Raw genomic sequence first — 24,134 nt, forward strand, 5'->3', positions numbered from 1 at the left:
CAGCGAAAAGTTATGTTTTGTGAAAGATTAACAATGTACCCGAAAGTTTTCCAAGGCAACAGTGGAACTGAATACTTATAGAAACCCTAGCATTCCTCGTCGACGTCGAAAAACGAATAGGGATATTCTTTGTTTCTTCTAGTTTTGGTTCTGAGATAGCCAGCTGCTCTTACAACCTTGATACTTCCGGTCGCTTTGATAATGTACACAAACCATAATTAAGGGATATTAATTAAGTGGTAATTAAAATAACATCCACTTGGAAAGTGGCTCCAAAAGCATATGCTTATTAAGATTTGAACCAATCATCTAATCTTCATTCACATCGCCGCATATACATGTCTCTGTATAAAACTACAAACTAATATCTCCTTATACAACATCATCTTATTTTATAACAAAAGCTTATGGGGTTTGCTATCTACACACCTATTTTTACTTCATACACACTTTCTTAATTTGCAGCCGTTGGATCGACTGAATTAAAGAATATCAAAGGACAAAAATTAACAAGGGGTGTGTGAGAAATAAAAAGCCAAGCTTATCTGTTATATGGCAAATTTTTTGGTGCTTATTATGCCTAAATTCCCAACAGTGCTAAAATACTATTTTTCTTACACATGCGATTGCGATATTTTACACTTAATTCATCTAAATTACGGAAGAAATATTACACTAAATTCATATAAATTACGGTGGGAGAAACTTGAGTGCATAGAGGAATCACATTTTTCTAACAAACTTGGCTAAACCAGAGTCTGCCATTACAAGATATGATGCTAATTTTTTTATGGGAGATTATATTCACACACCCTAAATTACTTTTAATTTTTTTTTTAAATATTTTTCTATCAAGTATTAGTGGTGTGTAGAAAATATTAAAAAAAAAAAAAAAAGGTGCAGGAGAAGTAATTTGGAGTGTGAATATAATCTTTTTTTTTGACACAAACGATATTTTACAACTACGAAAAATGTCACATCCCGGCCCGGGCGGGACCACTTCCCAGGCCCGACTCCACTACCGTAGCACGATATTGTCCGCTTTGGGCATACCATTCCCTCACGGTTTTGTTTTTGGGAACTCGCGAGCAACTTCCCAGTGGGTTACCCATCATGGGATTGCTCTAGCCCCTTTCTCGCTTAACTTCGGAGTTCCTACAAAACCCAAAGCCAGTGAGCTCCCAAAAGGCCTCGTGCTAGGTAAGGATGAGAATATACATATAAGGATCACTCCCCTGGGCGATGTGGGATGTCACAAAAAAGGTATTCAAACTTAGGTATAAAAAAAAAAATAACAATACTCTAACCAACTTAATTAAACCTATTTGTCACTACTAGGTATTATTCTTCTTCTTTAAACTAATCGATTTTTCTTTCTTCATAATCTAATTTCTAAGAAGTATACTAATCCGTAATCATATTGAGAGGAATTGGATTGAGGAGAAATTGAAATGAGGTGGAATCAGAATTAAATTCCTGATGGAGTTGTTTACTAAAACTGTATGGAATCGGAGTAGGAATGATGTTGAGTCCATATAAGTTGTTTACTAATTTATTTCAATCGCAATTAAAACTAGATTAATTACTAAATTACCCTTACATAAATAAATTATTTTCATACTAATTAATTAAATTTATCTATATCTTAATTAAATTAAATTTCTTAATCAGATTCCCTTCTCCACCCATCCCTGCCTTTCCAAACATTCCAATTACCAAATCCACCCCCTTACGCCTCCATAGCCAACCTTGCCCTTCCTTGCACTGCGCTTCACTCCCCCTTGCCTTTCCTTGTCCAGTTGCACTACGGTCTCGTTGCCGTCTCATACCCCAACTATCTTCTTTCATAGTCCGCACCGCACATACCCCAACTATCTTCAGCTTCCCCCTCTTATTTTTCCATCTGCTTCTCATCTCCCTCCATCTCTCTCCAACCACACAGCCACTGGAATATACCCCACAACCACCATAGCAGTGGATCCACCACCACTGCAGCTTCAATTCCAGGTGTTAGCGTGTCATTTAATTGGCAGATGCGGCACCGAACGAGTTTCACCGTTCTTCACCAACGACAACCCATTCCACCAACTCAGTCTTCGAAGCCCATCCATCTAAGGGGTAGTTTGGGGTATAAAAGTTGATTCCTGGAAGAGCCTTCTTCCTGGAATCTAAATACCACCTCCATCTAGGGGATCCTGTTGAATTATAAGTCTCTAGCTGATTGAGTATTAGAAATAAGATGAGTTTAATGTGTGTATTCACTTGAGCATATTTGTCAAGTGTAATGTTACAAGATGTAAGGCCATGAGTGCCATGTGGTGTGTGATCCATGTAATTAGGTAGATGAGTGACCAAGATTAAAAGTAGAGTTTTGTGTGGTCCTAAAAGCTAAGGCCATCAGTTAATGTAAAGGAGTGTTAGTGCTCATTTTTCGGGTAGTACAGAAATTATTCCTCTGCAACTTTTTGCAAGAGAGAACAAGAAAGAAAGTTTTCGTTTCAGCTTCTTCCCTCTCTGTTTTTTCATTTTCTGTTCAGTTCTTCCTCTTCGTATCAAATCCATCAAATCGAGTTTCACTAACATGGTATCAGAGCCTAGTTTGATCATTTGAGATCTGGGCGTAAACTGTGAAGCATTTTTGAGCTACACTTGAGCTCGTTCAGGTTCAAGCGGAGTTATCGAAACTTCATAGATTCCGATTTCGATTTGTGTTCGTCTTGTCTAAGCTAAGAAATGGCTGGGTCTGGAAGTTCTGAGGTGAGAACTCCGATCTTCTCCGGTGAGAACTACGAGTTCTGGAGGATTAAGATGATGACGATTTTCAAATCTCATGGGTTATGGAGATTGGTTGAAAAAGGGGTTACGATCTCAGAGTCAAAGAAGAAGAAGGCTGAAGGAAGCTCAGAGGAAGAAGGAGACGATGAGAAAATGGTCGCAGCATATATGCAAGATGCAAAGGCTCTAGGTATTATACAAAATGCGGTTTCTGATCAGATTTTTCCTAGGATCGCCAACGCCGACTCAGCTAAGGTGGCATGGGATCTACTGTATGGAGAATATCATGGTGGTGATCAGGTTAGATCCGTAAAACTTCAGAATCTTAGAAGAGAATTTGAGTATGCTAGAATGCGAGATGATGAATCCCTGTCTAGTTATCTTACAAGATTGAATGAGTTAATTAATCAGATGAGAACATTTGGTGAATCACTTTCTAATGAGAGACTTGTGCAGAAGGTTCTGATTAGTCTAAGTAAGGCTTATGATTCCATCTGTTTAGTTATAGAAAACACAAAGTGTCTAGAGTCTGTTGAGTTGCAAGAAGTTGTTGCGATTTTGAAGAGTCAGGAACAACGATTTGACTTGCATAATGTTGATACCACTGAGAAAGCTTTTGCATCATTCTCATTAAGTCCAAAGGGGCAAAACAGAAGTGGAAGTCAATCTGGCTCATCAAAATTCCAGAAGAATTGGAATGCTAAGGGAAAGAAATAGGATTCGAAACCTCGATTCCAACAGAAACCTTTCACTAGTCCTGCACCAAATCCATATCAGTCACAGTCAATGAGTCAAGAGACTGTCAAACCACAGTGTAGAGTGTGTTCTAAGTATCATTTTGGTGAATGTCGATATAAGGGGAAGCCTAAGTGTTATAATTGTGATAAGTTTGGTCATTGGGCTAGAGAATGTACTGTAGGAAAAAAGTGCAAAAGGCAAACTCTGCAAATCAGGTGGAAGTGTCAGGAAACCTGTTTTATGCTAATAGTGCAATTTCAGAATCAAATATCAATGGAAATTGGTATGTTGACAGTGGTTGTAGTAACCACATGACAGGGAATGCTGATCTCCTTGTTGACATAAATACAAATGTTGCTGGAAAGGTGCAAATGCCTACTGGTGTGTTAGTGAATGTGGCTGGAATGGGTTCATTGCAGATTGACACTAACAGAGGTAAAAGGTATATCAGGGAAGTCATGCATCTGCCAGGTTTAAAAGAGAACTTATTGAGTGTTGGGCAAATGGATGAGCATGGATATTATCTAGTGTTTGGAGGAGGTTTGTGCAGCATATATGATGGACCTTCACTTGAAAACCTTATCATCAAGGTTAAGAAGAAGGAAAATCGATGCTATCCTCTTTCTCTGGTGAAAAATAATCAGTTGGTTTTGAAGGCTAGTTTGGAGCATTCTACTCAGTTTTGGCACAGAAGACTAGGCCACTTGAATTTCAGAGGGCTTCTACAACTCAGTGAAAAGAATATGGTGCATGGTCTTCCATATCTAGAAGCAACCAAAGATGTATGTCAAGGATGTCAATTTGGAAAACAGCACAGAGAATGGTTTCCAAAAGATCAAGCCTGGAGAGCAAGCTGTCCTCTGGAACTTATACATGTTGATCTCTGTGGTCCTATGCAGAATGCCTCCTTGGCTGGAAACAAATACTTCATGTTATTAATCGATGATTGTACAAGGATGATTTGGGTGTATTTTCTCAGATACAAATCTGATGCACTCAATTATTTCAAAAAATTTAAGTCAATGGTGGAGCTGCAGAGTGGTTTCAAAGTTAAAAGTCTAAGGAGTGACAGAGGTGGAGAGTTCTTATCTTCTGAGTTCACTAAATTCTGTGAAACTGAAGGCATTCAAAGGCAACTCACCATGGCTTATACTCCTCAACAGAATGGAGTAGTGGAGAGAAAAAATCGAACTGTGGTTGAAATGGCAAAGACCATGCTTCATGATAGAGATATGCCATATGTTCTTTGGGCTGAAGCTGTACACACAGCTGTATATATTCTAAATAGGTGTCCTACAAAGGCACTAGGAAATACAACCCCCTTTGAAGCCTATAGTGGCAGAAAACCAGGTCTTGCACATCTCAAGATTTTTGGTTCCCTGTGCTATGTTCATATACCTACTGAGACAAGACAGAAGCTAGATGCTAAGAGTGTTAAAGGTGTATTTGTGGGTTATGCTACATGTGAGAAGGGATACAGAATATTTGATCCATGTACCAACAAGTTAATCTTGTCAAGAGATGTGGTTTTTAATGAATCTATGACCTGGAATTGGAAAGAAAGTTCACAAAGTTCAGCTGCTGCAACTTACATTCAGGATCAACCTGAGAATGTAGTTTGTGGGAGTCCATATGAGATGAGTGTGATTGAAGGAAGTTCTCTCAGTCCTAGTTCTTCTTCTCATGCACAAGAACAAGAAAGTTGCACTCCTGAGTCTGCACAGATTCCAGAAACTTATGATCACTCACCTCTAAAATGGAGAAATTTGAATGATGTCCTTGCTCAATGCAACTCATGCATTCTGGAACCAGAAAGATATGCAGATGCAGCTCAGGATGAATCATGGTTAAAAGCAATGGAAGATGAATTAGCTATGATTGAGAAGAATGGTACCTGGAAGCTTGTGGATAGACCAACTGAACAGCCTGTTATTGGAGTTAAATGGGTCTATAAGACCAAGTTGAATCTTGATGGATCAGTTTTAAAAAACAAAGCTAGATTAGTGGCAAAGGGTTATGCTCAAAAGCCAGGTCTAGACTACAATGAAACGTATGCTCCAGTGGCAAGATTGGATACTATCAGGACCCTTGTAGCCTTGGCAGCACATAAGAACTGGAAATTATATCAACTTGATGTAAAATCAGCTTTTCTGAATGGTGTATTGGAAGAAGAGGTTTATGTGGATCAGCCTGAAGGATATGTAGTCAAGGGAAAGGAAGATAAAGTCTATCGATTGCATAAAGCCTTGTACGGATTAAAGCAGGCTCCAAGGGCTTGGTATGGAGAAATCGATACATACTTCTCACAGTGTGGTTTTGAGAAAAGTTTGAGTGAACCAACACTGTACATCAAAGCAAGGGGGCAAGACATTCTGATTGTCTCTATTTACGTGGATGACATAGTTTATACTAGAAGTGATAGACTGATGCTTGATGAATTCAAAGAAAACATGAAGAGAAAATATGAAATGACAGACTTGGGTCTTCTCCATCATTTTCTTGGAATGGGGGTAATTCAGACCAATTCTAGCATTTTCATTCATCAGAAAAAATATGCAAGTTCTTTACTAAGCAAGTTTGGTCTGAATGAGTGCAAATCTGTGATCACACCACTTGTGGCAACTGAGAAATTAACTAAAGATGATGGAAGTGGTGCAGTAAGTGAAGAGCTGTACAGAAGCATTGTGGGAAGTCTTCTATATCTCACAGCTACTAGGCCTGACATCATGTATGCATCCAGTTTGCTTGCCAGATTTATGCACTGTCCCACCAGCAAGCATTTTGGAACTGCCAAACGTGTGCTCAGATACATCAAAGGGACTCTAGATTATGGTTTGGAGTATACAAAAGGCAAGGAGGCAATGTTGATTGGCTATTGCGACAGTGACTGGGGTGGATCACCAGATGATAGCAAAAGTACATCTGGATATGCTTTTTCATTTGGAAGTGGAGTTTTTTCTTGGGCTTCAGTTAAGCAGAGTTGCGTGGCATTATCCACTGCAGAAGCAGAGTACATAAGTGCATCAAATGCCACTGCACAAGCAATCTGGCTTAGATTCGTCCTAGAAGATTTTGGGGAACTTCAAACTGAAGCAACTCCATTGCACTGTGACAACACCTCAGCAATTGCAATCACCAAGAATTCTGTCTTTCATCAGAAGACCAAACATATAGACAGAAGATATCACTTCATTAAAGATGCACTGCAAGAAGGAATCATTGATTTGATCTATTGTCCCACAGAAGAACAGATGGCAGACATTTTCACAAAACCTTTGGCTAAAGATCGGTTTAATTATCTTAGGAGCATGCTTGGAGTGAAATCAGCTCAAGACTTAAAGGGGAGTGTTGAATTATAAGTCTCTAGCTGATTGAGTATTAGAAATAAGATGAGTTTAATGTGTGTATTCACTTGAGCATATTTGTCAAGTGTAATGTTACAAGATGTAAGGCCATGAGTGCCATGTGGTGTGTGATCCATGTAATTAGGTAGATGAGTGACCAAGATTAAAAGTAGAGTTTTGTGTGGTCCTAAAAGCTAAGGCCATCAGTTAATGTAAAGGAGTGTTAGTGCTCATTTTTCGGGTAGTACAGAAATTATTCCTCTGCAACTTTTTGCAAGAGAGAACAAGAAAGAAAGTTTTCGTTTCAGCTTCTTCCCTCTCTGTTTTTTCATTTTCTGTTCAGTTCTTCCTCTTCGTATCAAATCCATCAAATCGAGTTTCACTAACAGATCCGATTCCGGGAGATTTAGGGATCCAATTCCTGATTTTAAGTGGATCCCATCTTGTTTTTCATTCCGGAAATGTTAGTAAATGGCTTGAATGCATGGAAAAGAATGCAATTCCGTTTCTTGCCATTCCGTTCCGGTTTGATAAACACGTCCTTAAGAGTGAATCAAACTCCCATCAAACAACTTACGAACCCAGTAAACAAATCTCTCGTGGACTCGGCCTTTCACATCCCAACAACGTTAAAACTCAGAGAGCGACAAAAACACAGAGGACTACATGCATATTGTTGACGACATGCGGATGAGAGGCTGCTGATCTAGAGGACGACATGCAACCGCTTGATGTGTTGGGAGAAAAACTGTAGAAGCTTTTAGGAGGAGAGGAATCCGGAAAGTGACGTGAAAAGGAGTGGAGGTGAAATATTGTTTATTACTTTACTTTTATGCTCCAGTCCATACTTTGATAACAAAAAAAATAAAGTTTAAACGAAAAATTGGTGATACTGTTTATTTTAAAGAAAAATCATATTTTTACATTAAAATGTTAAATTTAGTACTATTTATTTTACTTTGTATTTTGTTCTTATCGTTAAAACTTAAAAATTTTAATCTATTTTCATTAATTTTCCTTAAAAAGAAAATTGAGAAACACACAGTCACATGGTTGGATTTAGAGAGAGCGTTTTAAAAGGACTTGGTCAGTAATTATATCTACAGCATCTTTTGCATTCCAATTTTTTATGCAATATCAAATAGGTTTGACTATAAAAGTTGTCAGGGCAGGCTCCATAATTCATATAGACACCAGTAAAAGTTAATAATTTCCAAAAAAAAATACATTTTTTGTCAAGTATCTGTTGGGCACCGTTTTTAAGTGTAAAAATTGTAAAATGCACCAATGTTTTTTCAGGGTCACATCTTTCGTCAAATGTGCCCGATTTGGGAATAGTGTCTCAAGAACGGTATCCTATAGCCCTTTTTCTAGTAATGAAATAGTCTGAAAACAAAGTAGCTCGTGTCGTTAATAGAGTGAAATCATGTCATATCAAAGTTGGAAAAGATAAGTCCATATTAACAAAATAATGTGCTAACACATTACCTTCGCAATATATATGTGAGAGGCGCAAAAAGTCATATTTCAAATGCGGTCCCAACAAATATACCTTCCATACGAAGAGGCCAAGGAGGATCAAAATCAATCGATTTGAGATTAGAAATAACACTAGAAAAGTCATTTTTCAGCCAAAGACAATGTCAACCCGCCTGATATACAAACTCTACACCAGTAATAAACTGCTAATAATTCTGCAAAAGAAGAATTGTGATGACCAATCCCTTAGCAGAAACCACCAAGAAATTGACCATGACTATCCCGGAAAACTCCTTCACAAGCAGTAGGACCAGGATTTTCCTTTAGACAAACTATCTGTATTAAGTTTAATCCAAAAAAACCAAAATACAGGAAGAATAGTTGATGTCTTGGGAAGAATAGGTTGGATCCCTGAAAAAAAAAGTGATACGATACGAGTGGAAAAAGCTAACTCTCTACTGTAAAACTCCTGAAGCTATTAAATTGGAGAAATTCTTTGAGTTGATATCCTCTTTTGGAGTTATTCTTTTTTTTTTTTTTTTTTTTTTTTTTTTTTTTTTTTTTTTTTTTGTGTGTGTGTGTGTGTGAATAATATCTGCTATTTTAGATATTTTGTATTGTGAGTCAAAGGTTGCGTAGAACTTCTACCAAACTTTTTGTTTCAAGTATTGCTCGTTCGGGTATATTTCGAGAATTTCAGCCAAAATTGTTTCACGTTGTTTGATGAGGCTCCCTGGGCAGCCAAGATTTTTAATTTTTATCTTGTAATTATATGAATACGTGGTTTTTGCCATAAGTTCTTGTTTTAGATCAAGGGACTTGAAAATGACTAGAATACAGAAAACTTTTAAATGACACATTTTGGTGTCTTTGTAGTGTTTTAGTTTTGTAGCACTTGAGTAGTTAGTTAATATTATTCTTGTAGTGTATTTTTAATAATCTAAGTCTGGAGTTCCTCAGAACTTTTGTGTAAAGTTCTTTGTCCAAATATAGAAATTCAAAATTCGAAATGTGTTTATAGTCTTGAGAGAAAAAAATAAACAAAGTTTTCTTATTTGAATGTGTTCTACTCCCATGTCAAGATTTATAAGGGTTTAATATACTATATGGTTTTCATAGGTTATTAGAGAAATCACTTCATTCGGTATATGCATGGAAAGTAAACTTGTTTGCATTCAGAAGGCGATTTGGCTCTTTTATTCGTTGAAACATTTGGGTGATTCTGCTCATCAGTAATTTTTTGTAGAGAGTGAAGGCCAAATTGAACTGTCGTAAATTTTTGTTTTCGTTTATAATCTGAGGTTGAATCAACTATCACAAGAATTAGGCCAAAACAAATGAATTGAGGGCAATTAACTTCTGTGAAGGAGAAGCAAATGAAAGGCTGTCATAACATTTTTTAAGGGAATGGATTTCTGATTATTTACATTCCGGGAAAAAGAACGAATGCGTCTGAAATAATGAACTGTGTGCAGGCCAGAATTCGAAGTGAAAATTCTGAAGTATGGCATTGGCTGGATGCTCGGTCTTCCTTTCCCATAAAGATAGTATAGGAAATGCTTGTATTAGGTTGGGACTTACAAGTGATGAAAGGCATTCTATACAATCACGACAATGACTATCTTCACGATCAAGATTATTGGTAATACATGTCACGTCTTTACCTTCTTATCTTGTTCCTGTTGGATTGCTCATGCTTCCATCCATTTATGTGGCGGTTTCCACCATTTTGTTTCTCATTTGGTTTCTGCATAAGCCCAGAAACCTTACGAGAACACATGTATATTGTGTAAGATATAGAACACACCGGATGACTACATATTTGTGTACTGTGGAAGGAATGACGCATGGGATGGAAACGGTGGTGCTGTTGTATATACAAGGAGTTCAGTTTTGCAAGAACGCATTGTTCCTGACCTTGAAAGAGCAGCTAAAAGTGTAGGAAGGGACTTCAGCAAGTTTATCTGAACAGACAATACTTCTGGACCTGAGCCTCCGCTTGTAGAGAGGTTGCAAAAGACAATTCAAGAAGGGGAAAATACCATTATAGAGGAAGTTAAACAGATAGAGGGGGGAAGTTGAAAAGGGTGAACAGTCTGAGTTGACATTGTTCCAAAAGTTACTGGAAGGGTTTAACGAGCTTAAACAAGACGAGGAGAACTTCTTGAGAGGTCTTCTCAAAGAAGAGATGGATCAGCTGAGCGAGCTAAAAATGGAAGCAGGTGAAGCAGAAAAACTTTTTGGACAAACTCTTCCGCTGAAGAAGCTAAGATAGTTGAGTGTTATGAAACAGTGAGCATATTGCTTCTTGTTTATACCATATTGTATTTTATTTATTTTTGTAGAATGTAAGCTGATATTACAGGTTATTCTTGTTAGAATCTAGAGACTATGATCTCTATTGTAAGGAGTGAAGCGAAAATGGAGATGAAAGATTTCTAGAAAATCTCAGAGAGTTGCAGAGAGGATATTCATACAGAGCAAAAATTGCTTCATTCATTCACTCACAGCACACAAGGCATGTGCAAGAATAAAACCGTTGGGAGGAGAGAGAGATTCTCTCTTACAAAGTTCAATCTCCACCATTCATGTAATCTACCCTATAAGATAGCTACAAGTGGCAACACACACTACTATCAATAAGATTGCATCTCAGCTGTCCAATTGGAATATAATCCAATGGCTCACATTTAAATCTGAAATACTAAAAGTTATGCTAATATTTCTCTAGCACAAGCACTTACATTCCAACACTCCCTTCTAAGTGTTGTGTTGAGATTACTCCAAGCTTCTTTCTCAGGTATTTGAACTGATCTCTAGCCAATGCCTTGGTAAGGATATCTGCAACTTGCTCCTCAGTCTTGTAGTACAGTAGATCAATCTCCCCATCTTGTAATGTATCTCGAATGAAGTGAAATCGTCTGTTTATGTGCCTTGTCTTATGATGATGCATAAGATTCTTGGTTATGGCTATAGTAGATGTATTATCGCATAGAATTGTTGTAGGCTCAACCTGTTCTTCACCAAAATATGAGAGAACAAATCTCAACCAAATTGCTTGTGCAGTGGCTTCTGCTGCACTGACATATTTAGCCTCTACAGTAAATAGTGCAACACTGCTTTGCTTGATTGATGCCCACTAAAATACACCTGAACCAAGGTTAAATGCATATCCAGATGTGTTTTTCATATCATCCTCACTCCCTGACCAATCATTATCACAGTAGCCAATAAGCATTGCTTCCTTCCCTTTCTCATATGCTATACCATAATCAAGAGTGCCTTGAATGTACCTAAGTACTCTCTTGGCAGTTCCCATATGTTTTCTGGTAGGACCATGCATAAATCTAGTTAACAGACTTACTGTAAACATGATGTCTGGCCTTGTTGCAATAAAATATAGTAAGCTCCCAACTATCTGTCTATATAGACTTTCATCAGCTTGTTCACTTCCATCCATCTTAGATAGTTTTTCATTCACTGCAAGAGGGGTAGCAATTGATTTACAATCTTTGAAATCAAACTTATCCAACAATGTCTTTGCATACTTTTTCTAGTGCAAGAAGATGTAAGAATCAGTTTGTATCACAACTAAACCCAAGAAGTGATGCAACAACCCAAGATCAGTCATTTCATACTGTCTCATCATCTCAGTTTTGAACTCCATCATCAATTTGTTTGAACTTCCAGTGTAGATGATATCATCCACATATAGAGAAACAATGAGTATTCCACTTTCAGTAGTCTTCACGTATAATGTTGCTTCACTAGGACTTCTTTGAAAACCAGCCTTAGTGAAATAAGAGTTGATTTCTTCATACCAAGCTCTTGGAGCTTGCTTAAGACCATATAATGTCTTCTTGAGTCTGTGAACTCCATCTTCCTTGTTCTTAATCACAAATCCAGGGGTTGATCAACATATAACTCTTCATGTAATACTCCATACAAAAATGCTAACTTCACATCTGATTGAAATAGTCTCCACCCTTTCTGTGCAACCAAAGCAACCAATGTTCTAATTGTATCAAGCCTAGCAACTGGTGCAAAGGTTTCATTGAAGTCTATTCAAGGCTTTTGAGAGTAACCCTTTGCAACTAGTCTTGCTTTGTTTTTCTGCACTGAGCCATCAAGATTCAACTTGGTTTTGTAAACCCATTTGACACCAATTACTGGTTTATTAGATGATCTACTAACCAACTCCCAAGTATTGTTCTTCTCTATTATTGCAATTTCATTCTCCATTGCTTTCTGCCATGCTTCATCCTTGACAGCTTCTTCAAATGTTTCAGATTCAATGATGCACAAATTGCACCTTTCATACACTTCTGCAATGCTTTTATATTTCAGTGGAGTGTGATCAACATCATGTGGACTTGAACTTCCACTATCTCTTGCAGCACCAATTCCAACATGTACTTCTTCAATATTTTCTGGTGTCTCACCATCACGTTCTGAAATCTCAGTTTGAATCAGATTTGATTCACTAGTTTTCTTTTCTTTCTCAGTAAGCATATCAGTGAGTGGAATTGAGATACTGCATTTTTTTTATGCCTTCCAATCCCAACTTGCTTCCTCATTGAATACTACATCTCTGGAAATAACAACTTTTCCAAATTCAATGTTATAAAGCTTGTAGCCTTTCTCACAGCTTCTATACCCCAGAAACACACATCTTGTGCTAGCCAAATCAAGCTTTTGTCTTTGTTGTTCTGGAATATGTGCATAGCACAGAGAACCAAACACCCTTAAATGCTTAATTCCTGGCTTTCTTCCACTATAGGCTTCGAATGGAGTTTTCTTGTCCGAGGCCTTAGTTGGACACTTATTTAGGACATATACTGCAGTGTTAACTGCCTCAGCCCAAAACTTCAGTGGTATCTTCTTCTTAAACATCATACACTTAGCCATCTCCACAATGGTCATGTTCTTCCTTTTAGCCACTTCATTCTATTGTGGTGAGTATGACACAGTGAGTTGCCTGTCCATTTCCATTTCTTCACAGAACCTGTTGAACTCAATGGATGTATACTTTCATCCTCTGTCACTTCTCAGTTTCTTCAACTTATACACACTTTGCAATTCAACAGTAGCCTTAAACTTCTTAAAGACATTAAACACTTCATATTTGTATCTCAGAAAGTAAACCCAACATATTCGAGTACAATCATCTATAAAAGCAAGGAAATACCTATTTCCAACCTTTGTAACAGTTTGCATTGGTCCACAAACATCAATGTGTACCAATTCCAGTGGAATAGTGGCTCTACTTGTTGTTTCTCTTGGAAAAGAATCTCTACAATGTTTCCCAAGAATACACCCCTCACACACTTCATTGGTGTTCTTGATTTCTTGCAATCCAAGCACTGTTTCTTTCTTTTATAGCAGCCTCAAACTATTGACATTCAGATGCCCCATTCTTCTATGCCAACTCAAAGTTGACTTACTCACACTTGCTCTTAATGCAAAATGCAAATTTGTTTGAAGTTTCAAAGGAAAACTTCTATTTCCTCTCATTGGCACCTTAACAACAAGATTAGAGAGAGAGAGAGAGAGAGAGAGAGAGAGAGAGAAAGAAAGCAGTCATCATAAATTTCAGCTTATTATCTCCAAAAATCAAAAAGTATCCATGCTTCATCATCTGTCCCACACTGAGTAAATTCTCCTTAAGACCAGAGACTAGCATTACTTATTTGATATACCTCCTTTCTATCTTAGTGTCAACCACCAAACTTCATTTTCCAATAACATCAACCAATTGTCATGTCCCCATTTCTACTTTTGCAGTTATGCTTCTATCAATATCAACTAGCATATCCTCTCTGCCAGTCATATGATTACTACAACCACTGTCCACATACCATACATCTTCCATGGACTTCTTATCAATTGCATTATTAACATAGAACATGGTTGGTGTAGGAAGAACTTGAGTTGCATAATTCAGCTGCTGAACATTTTTCTTGTTGTTGCAGTCCCTTGCAATATGCCCTATTTTTCCACAACAGTGAAACTTAGGTTTGCCTTTAAGAAAACATTCTCCATGATGATACTTATCACAGTGCCTGCAAGGGTTTTTGCCACCTTCTACAGCTGCAATTTGCTTCCCAGATCGGTAAATAGGCTTTTGATCCCACTTTTTAAACTTTGGCTTCCAATTCTTCTGGTATTGATTCCCTTGATTCCCAGAAGCATTGATAGGTTTGGGATTCACACTAAGACTTGTAAATGCTCTCTCAATCTTATTCTCATTATGTCTCTCCAATCTCTATGCAAAACTTTTAAACGAGGTAACTACCTCTTGGACCTCAATCACATCTATATCCCTTGAGTGTTCAATTACAGAACATATAGGATCATACACGGAAGGTAAACTAATCAACATTTTCTGCACAATTTTCTCTCTAGACAATTCCTCTCCATAACTTCTCATTTGATTTATTAGATCAAACAATTTTGTAAGATAAGCAGGCAAAGACTCAACATCTCTCATTCTAGTATATTCAAATTCTCTACAAAGACTTTGTAATTTGACATTTCTAACCTGTTTGACACTACGGAATTCTTGCATCAAGATATCCCAAGCTCCCTTAGAGGTTTCTTCGTGAGAGATCCGAGGGAAAATCTCATCAGAAACTGCTCCTTGAATCAGCCCCAACGCTTTGGCATCTTTCATGAGCTTCTCTGACAGAGATGCAGCATCATTCGATCCCTCATTCTCCTTCTTCTTTTCATCAGATTCATCAGCTCCATTCGAATATGAGCACTCTACTCCTTTTTCAACAAACTCCCATAACCCATAAGATTTGAATATAGTCTTCATCCTTATGCTCCAGAATTCATAATTCTCGCCGTTGAAGATCGACGCTCTTATCTCACCACCTCCAGACCCTGCCATGTTAGACATAGATCTCGCAATCAATTTCTTCAAATTTCAACTCGTTTCCTTCACAGATTCAATCGCCCAATGTTAAGCAAGAAAACCTGGCTCTGAGGCCATGTTAGAATGCAGAGATTATGATCTCTATTGTAAGGAGTGAAGCGAAAATGGAGATGAAAATTTTCTGGAAAATCTCAGAGAGTTGCAGAGAGGATATTCATACAGAGCAAAAATTGCTTCATTCATTCACAGACAGCACACAAGGCATGTGCAAGAATAAAACCGTTGGGAGGAGAGAGAGATTCTCTCTTACAAAGTTCATTCTCCACCATTCACGTAATCTACCCTATAAGATAGCTACGAGTGGCAACACACACTACTATCACTAAGATTACATCTTAGTTGTCCAATTAAAATATAATCCAATGGCTCACATTAAAATCTGAAATAATAAAAGTTATGCTAATATTTCTCTAGCACAAGCACTTATATTCCAACAATTCTGCGAGTTAGCTCTATATGCTTTCAATTGATTTTACTGGTTGCAGAGTAAATTGTTAATGCAGCATTCTATTTCACAAAAGCTAATTTACAAGATCATGTTTATCCGTATATCCAACTTGGCAACTTCGCACATAAGCACCGTAAATGTAAGAGCGATGAGGTAAGTTATTATACGTACATGTCCTTTTCTTGTCATCGCTCTGTGCAATCTACCATTGGTAAATACATTAACTTCTTATCTGAAGCCACCCATAATTAAGTAGGTTCTTTTGTTTCTTTTCAATTTTTTTTTTTTCCTCTTACTTTAAGGGTATGTCAATGAAGAAACACGATACTGAAGTCCTCCAAATGAAATATAATCGAAATCTTAAAAAAACTGAAAAGAAGCACATCATTAAATTCTTGGCCTCGGGCAGCATTTCTCCTTCTACCAACGTACTTATGCATCTCAATAGGGCACCTTTGTAGCAATGCTTCTCGTTTGCTATCTTTGAATGACAAAAGCCATGCATGGCTCTCCATACAAAAAATATCTCATGTTCAAATATATGTGCAAGTTAGAGACATTTTAGTAGCGACTGGATTGACATTTTTTCGATGATTTAAAATCGTGCGATTCCTCGTTGTTTCTGTGTTGGTCTACCGAAACTTTTCCATCTTTCAGTACTGGTGGTAGTTGTTGTACCTTGCTTATGCTTTTCTGATCCTGATCATTTGTGCAAACACTTCCGCCTTCTGATGATTTTTCCTCGGTACTGCTATTGCCAGCTAATGTAACAGTAGCAGTTTCTTTTTGTGATGCTTTTCTGCTGTTCTTTCTGCTATTGGAAACGATTTCTTCTGTTGACCCACTGCTACTGCTTCTAGAAGATGCACTTGCATATTTGGATTGATTGCTGCTCACTTGGCTTGAATTACCATCCAAATTATTACCACCCTTGCTGCCCTGGTCACTTGAATTAACACTGTCGTTCCGTGATATCATGCTGCCCCTTGTAAATGAATGCCATTCTTTGGATTCTGTAGAAGTTACTTGGCGTTCATTTTCGCTACCTTCACCTTCTGAAATGTCAACGCTACGGCGGTTGCTCTTTGAATTTCTGATACTCTCTTGATCAGAAGCCTCCTGATCTTCGTCATCATCTCCTGCATCATCAAGATCATCGTCTTCTGAATATTCAGAAACACATTCTGATTCGTCATTGTTCTCTTCACGTTTTTCAGTTGGGGTCAGATCAGCTGGACGAGGAGCAGGAACAGCCTCAGGAGGAGGAGGAGTTGTGGAAAGAAAACTTAGAGTATTCACAACGTCACTCATGAAGGGACGAACTTCTGCCTCCTCTTGCAAACACATGGATGCTATTGCAACAGCTTGATTTAGATCCTTTTCTGGGAATTGCTTGTTAAGAAGAGGATCTGCCATGTCAGGATACTTTTTCGGGTCCCTGAATATGGGTTGTGCCTGCTCACACACATTAAAAATAGAACGAAGTGACACACGATGGTAATGATGAACGAGAGTGTGAAAATCATAAGGTCAATTAAAGAGACGTATTAGATAAGTGAAAAATTATAAGATAATTACCCAAGATACTAGATTTTGCTCATCATTTGACCTTGTTGTGTCAATGGCTCTTCTTCCGGTAATGAGCTCCAGAAGTATAACCCCGAAACTGTACACATCCGACTTCATTGTGAATTCACCCGATTTTGAATACTCAGGAGCACAGAAACCATAGGTTCCCATCAGTCTTGATGGTCCATGACTCTTATCTCCCTCGGAGCCAAGCTGGGCAAGTCCAACATCTGAGAGCTTTGGATTGAATGCTTCGTCTAGCAAGATGTTTGAAGATTTCAAATCTCGATAGACAACTGGGGGATTGGCTTTTTCGTGCAAGTACTCCAGTCCCATAGCAGCACCATAAGCTATTTTAACTCGGGTGTACCAATCTAATGGCTTGTCATCTGGTCCATTGCCTGCAGATAGTTTTGTTCATCCATAGTTAGGCAGCTGATAAAAGGGTCTAAATCAAGAAAGCGGTAGAAATAGGGAGGGTTGCGCACGTACCAAGAACACGATCGTCTACAGAACCCCCGGATATGAATTCATACACCAAAAGTCTTTGATCTCCATCAGCACAATATCCAATTAGGTTAACCAGATTTGCATGGTGTAGGAGGCTTAGCATCAAAACATCCCCAAGAAACTCTTTGTTCCCATGCATTCCATGTCTGTCCAGTTGCTTCACCGCCACCACCTACAACCAAGATGGAAAAACCAGTCTTAGTAAATTCATTACTCAGTAGCAAGTCCTCATTAAAACCTAACAACCAAAAGAAACCGAGAATTTTTATAACCTGCCCGCTCGACTGAAGAGTTCCCTTATAGACTCTTCCAAATCCACCTTCCCCCAAAAGAAATTCCTGCCGGAAATTCTTTGTTGCTGTCGCAAGCTCCCGGAAAGTGAAAGTCTTTGCATTAATATCTGCCGGGTTAACTGCCTCGGTGGCCTCTGCAGGCTTTTGTTTCTTCAATTCTGCAGAAAAATGATAAGGTTTTAGGCCCTTTCCAATACCTTTTGACAGCATTGTCAATCGTTGTTTTGCATTAGTTTCTATATCTAGTGTATAACTGCCCTAGCTAATTGATTCTTTTTTAACAGTCCACATTTCGTAGCTATAGCAATTTACAGATTGATACCACAACAGATAGCAGCGCAAAAATATGGTCGCCTAGTCATGGAAACCTCCTCTAAAACCTTTTGCAAAAACTGAAATTGTGAAGGCATTGTAATTTAGACATGCATTCATCTTTAATATTTACGCGATTTCTGTAACGATAGTTCTTGATATTTCTTACTTCATACTTCACATATCTATATGGAGAAGTATTGAGCGACAGATTCATGCACACATATTCATTATTCACCGTAAATTACAACCAGCCTTTCATTGTTTCGAAATCATTTATAACCAAAAAATTAAGAAAAGTGAAAGAAAAATAAAAACGAAAACTTACCTTGCGCGATAGGAGGAGAAGACGAGTCATTCTCTAATCTCTTGTTGCTATTTGATCTCTGACTTCTCTGTGAGCCGAAACACGGAAAACAACTCATGTCTTCTGACTAATCTCTGATATTCAGGAATCTCCTTTCAACATACAGAAGAACTTTGGCAAACAATCGAATGCTTGCTAATTCAAAATGTAGTTAAAATATCACAATGCCAGACTTTTTCCAAAAAATTAATCAATTTAACAAGAGTTAAAAAGAAAAATGTAGGTCAAACTCAAAACTTGTTTGACAAGAAAGAAACAAACGAAGGCGCATAGAGGAGGAGGAGAAGCGGATCAGGGTCCTCCGAGAGTATTGAAGGAGGAGGACCCCGGAGGCGGGGAGGGGGTAGCTAATTGCAATGTCGAGGACAAAAAAACAAAAAAAAAAACTAACTTAGGAGAAGGAGAAATGGGAGGCAATGCATCTGCATGGTTTTGGGGGGTCGGGAAATGTGAGATTTTTCCTTAGACGTCTCGCAGAAAAAGGTGGAGATGTGAGTGGATGTGTCTGGCCGTTTAAAACTAAGGAGAGAGAAATGTGGGAATTTTATTGAATTTTAGTTAAAAAGACAGGCTATAGATGGAGGGTTTACAGCCCAGGAATTTTCGTCAGCAGTTATTTTAAGGACATAAATTATTTATTTGACTTTGCATTGCCATTTTAGTTCCAACTCCATTTCTTTAGTTTCTCTGTTTTTAATTTTTTTAATAAGATTTTAACACCTAAAATGAGTAAGATAATAGGATTAGATGCTTGTGTGAGTAGTATGAGTGCATTAGTACTCTTTTTTTTTTTTTATACCAAATTAAATCCCAATGAGAGAGTGATTGGACTCATGGGCGTCCTTTTAGAAGGGAGCCTCATTAAAATAAACTTTACTTATATAAAGTAACTCCCAAACACTAATTAATTAGTATAAGTCTATGTGCATGATGTCTCTTTTTTAAATACAGAATATAAGCATTGACAAATTTAATTTACTTTTATTCAATTTTCTTCTTTATTAATCCTAGTTGTGTATTTATGGTATAAAATGGCTACTTAGGGCTTTGTACATAAAGCAGAAAATCAAAGCAATTAACCAATTTAACACTAGAATTCTAAAGTTTAAACTCTAAATTATGATTCCCTTGCACTATCAATCATGCATATCTATAACATTATTTTTGGATGAAGGAAATAAACTTGAAATTTGAGACAAAAGTCAAAAATTCTAAATTGACATGTATTAATTCCCTTATTTGGATTTATAAACATAGATATTTAGAATTTCGCGTGGAAAAAACTTGAAATTTGGGACCTCCAATTCCCAAGTTTAAGTTCTATGTTTTCAACCTAGGAGGTGCGAGTATTCAATCTTAAGTTTTCGACCTAGTAGGTGCGGCTATTCGGTGGACTAGGGTTTTGGTGTACGCAATTTGGCTGTTCTTCAAAAAGTTTTTTCGTTTTTTTTTTTTTTTAAAAATTTTTCAGACTAGCTCGTGATGCCAAATTAGAATTCATGAATACTTCAATTTTATTCTTTTTACGAGGAGCAAATATATATAGTTGTACAACCTTAATCACAATTGATCTAGAAAACCTAAGAAAGGAGCCTTAGTATAATCAATTACAATATTCACATTCCTCTTCTTACATATTATAACAAAGCTTTAGGTTTATTGGCTAAGGAATATACCTTTATAAGGAGCTGTCGTGCCTTTATATAGTAATAAATTTGAGCTCGATGGTGATTCATAAGGGGACGTGTGGCACTCTATTAGTGGTAAGTTTGAACCCCAAGTTATTCCGCCCTAGTTAACATTTAACTAATAGAGATGTGATGAGGGACACTAGTTAAGATTCTCATTTAGAGAAGGCTTTTAAGAACATCAAAAATCATGACCAATATGTTGGCAGTCCCACATCGATGGGGGAAGTTAACAAGGGTGGCTTTAAATATAATTACCCTACTCCAACTAATATCGAGATCTTTTGTGATAAAACCCCACACCTGACGGATTGGGCAGGTGGTAAAGTTAAGGACAATATCAGTGTCGTTAGAGTGGGGCCCTCACCAGCTGGTCGATCTAAAAAATTTCAACATTAGTATCGGTATCGTTAAAGTGGGGCCCTTCGGGCCCGTCAATCAAAAAATTTCAACATGGTAGCAGAGCCCATGATAATGGGCCCGTGCAAGCCAAAAGCTTGTCACCAGGAAGTGTGGTTTGGAAACAAGCTTGGACTCTTAACATAGAGTCGGCCTTTGAGTTCTTAAGAGGCACTTCCTGAAAAATTGAAAACAAGTTTGGACTCCATTGGAGCCAACTTCTAAGTTTCAATTGCCGATGTGTGGATCTTCATGTGTGAACCACTAAATGGGGTTACACATGATGGGGCGTGTTGGCAGTCCCATGTCGGTAGGGGAAGTCAACAAGGGTGGCTTTAAATATGATTACCCTACTCTAACTAATATCGAGGCATTTTGTGATAAAACCCTACACCTGATAGATTAGGCATGTGATAAAATTGAGGACAATATCGGTGTCATTAGCGTGGACCCCCGGGCAGCTGCAGTAACGAAGGTTATAATTTTTTTTTTTGAAAATTCCTAGGCGGAAAGACACCATTTTGCTTTATTGAGATAAAAAAAAAATATATATATATATATATATATATATATATATATATATATGATTATAATAGGGACCATTAGTCCCCCATTTCTTCTTCACACTCACTCACACCCCGTCCCTTTTACGAGAGCAGCAAACTATGCCCCAAAACTCACAATTCACAAATATACCCTCAAGTTCTGACTTGTTAAATTATATTGGCAATGTATTTAATTTTGTATACATGAATATAAATTTTAGTCTACAATCACCTAAAGGAGATTAATAGTTAGCACATAATTCAATCTCTTACATATATGTAAATATTTGATAATTGGTAGCGTTCATTTTGATCGTTTTCACAGTAGTGTTCATTTTAATCTTTTCAAATGAGTAAAAAAATGAAGAGTCGCATGTATTTGGAGTTTACCTTAAAAAAATAGGTCAACTACAATTTACATTGTTCACATTTGGAATGATTTTTAAAATGAGTCACCAAGTTTTAAAATTCTCATAATGCATCATAAGATACTGTTTGGACCCAAATTTACACCATTGGCCCGTGCAATCAAGGTCGTTGAAATGGGCATAGCTCCCAACTGTTGGATGAAAAAATAAGGATAATTCTATTTTTTAAAGGCTAATATTATGATTTTTACCATAAAAATTATCTTTTAATGAGTTATTTTAATATATTCTTAAGCGGGATATATATCTCCAAGCAAGCGGAACAGTCCAAATTAATTTGGAGTTGTTAGCAGTGCATCGGATTAGAGCAGCTTGGATTTATCTTCCAAGTTTGATATCAAGTTTGTTGCATGCACTTGGTCTGAAAGCATAGGGTAATGCTAAGATAAAGATCTTGGATAATGATGACATTTACGAAGCCTAAGTCTTTTTGAGATGATGATGGATGTTGTCAGGCATTATCAAATCAAAAGACTAATTTGAAGATGGGATTGCATGCACGTGGCCACAAACTAAGCCTAAATAACATGATTTCAACAAGTTTGAATAGTAATCCGTGGGGATATTTGAAGATATTCTTAGGAATATTATTGGCAGCTTTCGTACTTCTCAGAATACAATAATACAATGTGGTCAAACATACAAGCTTTATAAATACAGGACGTACTAGGATGAGAAGGGGACCTCCAATTCAACACACAACTGCCCCGCGCAAACCTCTCAAACATCTTGAGATTTTTTATTTTCTTTTTCGCCAACACATCTTCAGTTTGGATAAATAGCACTGTGAAGGCAACCGGCGAACATCTTCAGTTTGGATAAACAGCACTGTTACCGTAGAATCAGCCGACCAAGGAGCACCTTCAGTTTGGATAAACAGCACTGCGTCGAGGCCGACTGGTTACCTATCCAAGTCTTGGTCGAGAAGGCTTTTTGAATCCTTATTGGCAGAGATCATCTCATTAGCCTTCTCGGTGAAGTGAGATATTATCAGGTTACTACATTCGGCACCTTGAAAGCCGAATTTGATATTGAACTTCGCAGAACTAGCAGCCTTGTCTTCAGGCTCGAGAATCCAAAGGTCGAGATTTGTTCCTTCCTCGACCGCAATCGCAGGATCAAGGAGTCAGCAACGTGCTCAACGCAACATCAACAAATTGTACTTCTCGGCCGAGCTCGGTCGACGAGTTGGCACGTCTCGTATCAACCGAATGACGTAGTTAGCTCATTAGTTACTCGGCTTGCGTGCCACGTAGGCTTTGTAATTTTTAGGGTCAATAGATATATTATAAGTGTATTAATTTTTATCTTCGGCCTAATTGTATGATGATTTATTAAATTGATGACATTGTGAGCTTGAGAACCTTATATGAGCTAACTTGTAAACTATATTTGCACCAGATTTACAAAAAACCTCTTTAATTTAGGATTATTAACCTTTTTAAAATTTGACTTCGACGAGTATTTAACCGAAACTGAAAGGTCATTGGTGTCGAAAATGTGTTTTTTTGGATGACTAATCAGAAAAGAAAAAAAAAAGTCATTTGAATAGAAGAATTTGCGACGATCAACGACAAATTTTTTCCTCGAAATTTTTTTCCAACGGCTCAATACCTTTTCCTACAGCATTTTACCCTTGCTAATAACGTTTCATTATGCAGTGAATGAGCACATTATGGAATGTTTTCATGATATGAAACCTCGTCGACAATAATTTTTACCTTTTTAAATTTTGTCCCTCCCTTCAATAATTCTTGACTTCGCCACTGATTGATCATCTAACTTAACTCACATTTGTTTAATTTTTCCTTTTAACAACATCTTTTGTTACTTTTAATTTTATATTGAGGAAACAAGTAAACATGTGGGAGTGAAGTGGAAAATAGAAAGTAAAACAAGGTGTGAGTGCGTTTCCGACCCCAAAGCCAAAGCCAAAGCAAAGTGACGAAAAGATTAGTACAGGGGAGGAGGAGGAGGAGGAGGAGTACAAGGATTGTGACATGCGTGGCGGCAATTAGCGAGCACATGCAAACCAAACAGTCGACACATATAAAGTCCCTCTTCGACACGTCAAAAACACCCCACATGCTTCCTTCATCATATTCACATTCTTCCCCCATCCTAATCTTTTTTGTGTTGTCTCAATTCCCAAACCCTCTTTTCTTTTTATTTTATTTTTTCCATCGTCATTTTCTTTGACAAAAGTGATATTACAATCTACGAAAGATTCTAGAACACTTAATTTTTTTTTCTTTTTTATGCATGTGTTTTTTTGTGATTTTTAATTAATCCAATGCTA

At 37.5% G+C, this 24,134-nt stretch overlaps 2 protein-coding genes across 2 annotated transcripts; both read right to left on the bottom strand.

Moving 5' to 3' along the window:
• Positions 1–14,094: 14,094 nt before the first annotated feature.
• On the bottom strand, positions 14,095–15,231 carry LOC137722223 (uncharacterized). The gene is made up of 2 exons (XM_068461182.1): positions 14,878–15,231; positions 14,095–14,601 (listed from the first exon to the last, which is right to left on the bottom strand). Exons 1-2 carry the CDS (start codon positions 15,229–15,231, stop codon positions 14,095–14,097), a joined length of 861 nt encoding a protein of 286 aa, XP_068317283.1.
• An 818-nt stretch (positions 15,232–16,049) lies between these two features.
• On the bottom strand, positions 16,050–19,217 carry LOC137723231 (putative serine/threonine-protein kinase PBL25). The gene is made up of 5 exons (XM_068462391.2): positions 18,737–19,217; positions 18,076–18,254; positions 17,786–17,975; positions 17,303–17,694; positions 16,050–17,179 (listed from the first exon to the last, which is right to left on the bottom strand). The coding sequence occupies exons 1-5, from the start codon at positions 18,831–18,833 to the stop codon at positions 16,286–16,288; spliced, it is 1,752 nt and encodes a 583-aa protein (XP_068318492.1). The 5' UTR covers positions 18,834–19,217; the 3' UTR covers positions 16,050–16,285.
• Positions 19,218–24,134: the final 4,917 nt, after the last annotated feature.

The sequence above is a fragment of the Pyrus communis genome, chromosome 4 (assembly GCF_041283825.1).
Source record: "Pyrus communis isolate YQ-2024b chromosome 4, ASM4128382v1, whole genome shotgun sequence".
Lineage (NCBI taxonomy): Eukaryota > Viridiplantae > Streptophyta > Magnoliopsida > Rosales > Rosaceae > Pyrus > Pyrus communis.

Excerpts from the sequence above, each read along its gene's own strand:
- LOC137722223 (XM_068461182.1), bottom strand. The coding sequence starts at position 15,231 with ATGGCAGGGTCTGGAGGTGGTGAGATAAGAGCGTCGATCTTCAACGGC. Across the intron at positions 14,602-14,877 it reads AATTCCGTAGTGTCAAACAG|AGATTGGAGAGACATAATGA; the intron begins GTTAGAAATGTC and ends AGTTTTGCATAG.
- LOC137723231 (XM_068462391.2), bottom strand. The coding sequence starts at position 18,833 with ATGAGTTGTTTTCCGTGTTTCGGCTCACAGAGAAGTCAGAGATCAAAT. Across the intron at positions 17,976-18,075 it reads CTCTTCAGTCGAGCGGGCAG|GTGGTGGCGGTGAAGCAACT; the intron begins GTTATAAAAATT and ends TCTTGGTTGTAG. Across the intron at positions 17,180-17,302 it reads AGCAAAATCTAGTATCTTGG|GCACAACCCATATTCAGGGA; the intron begins GTAATTATCTTA and ends GTGTGTGAGCAG.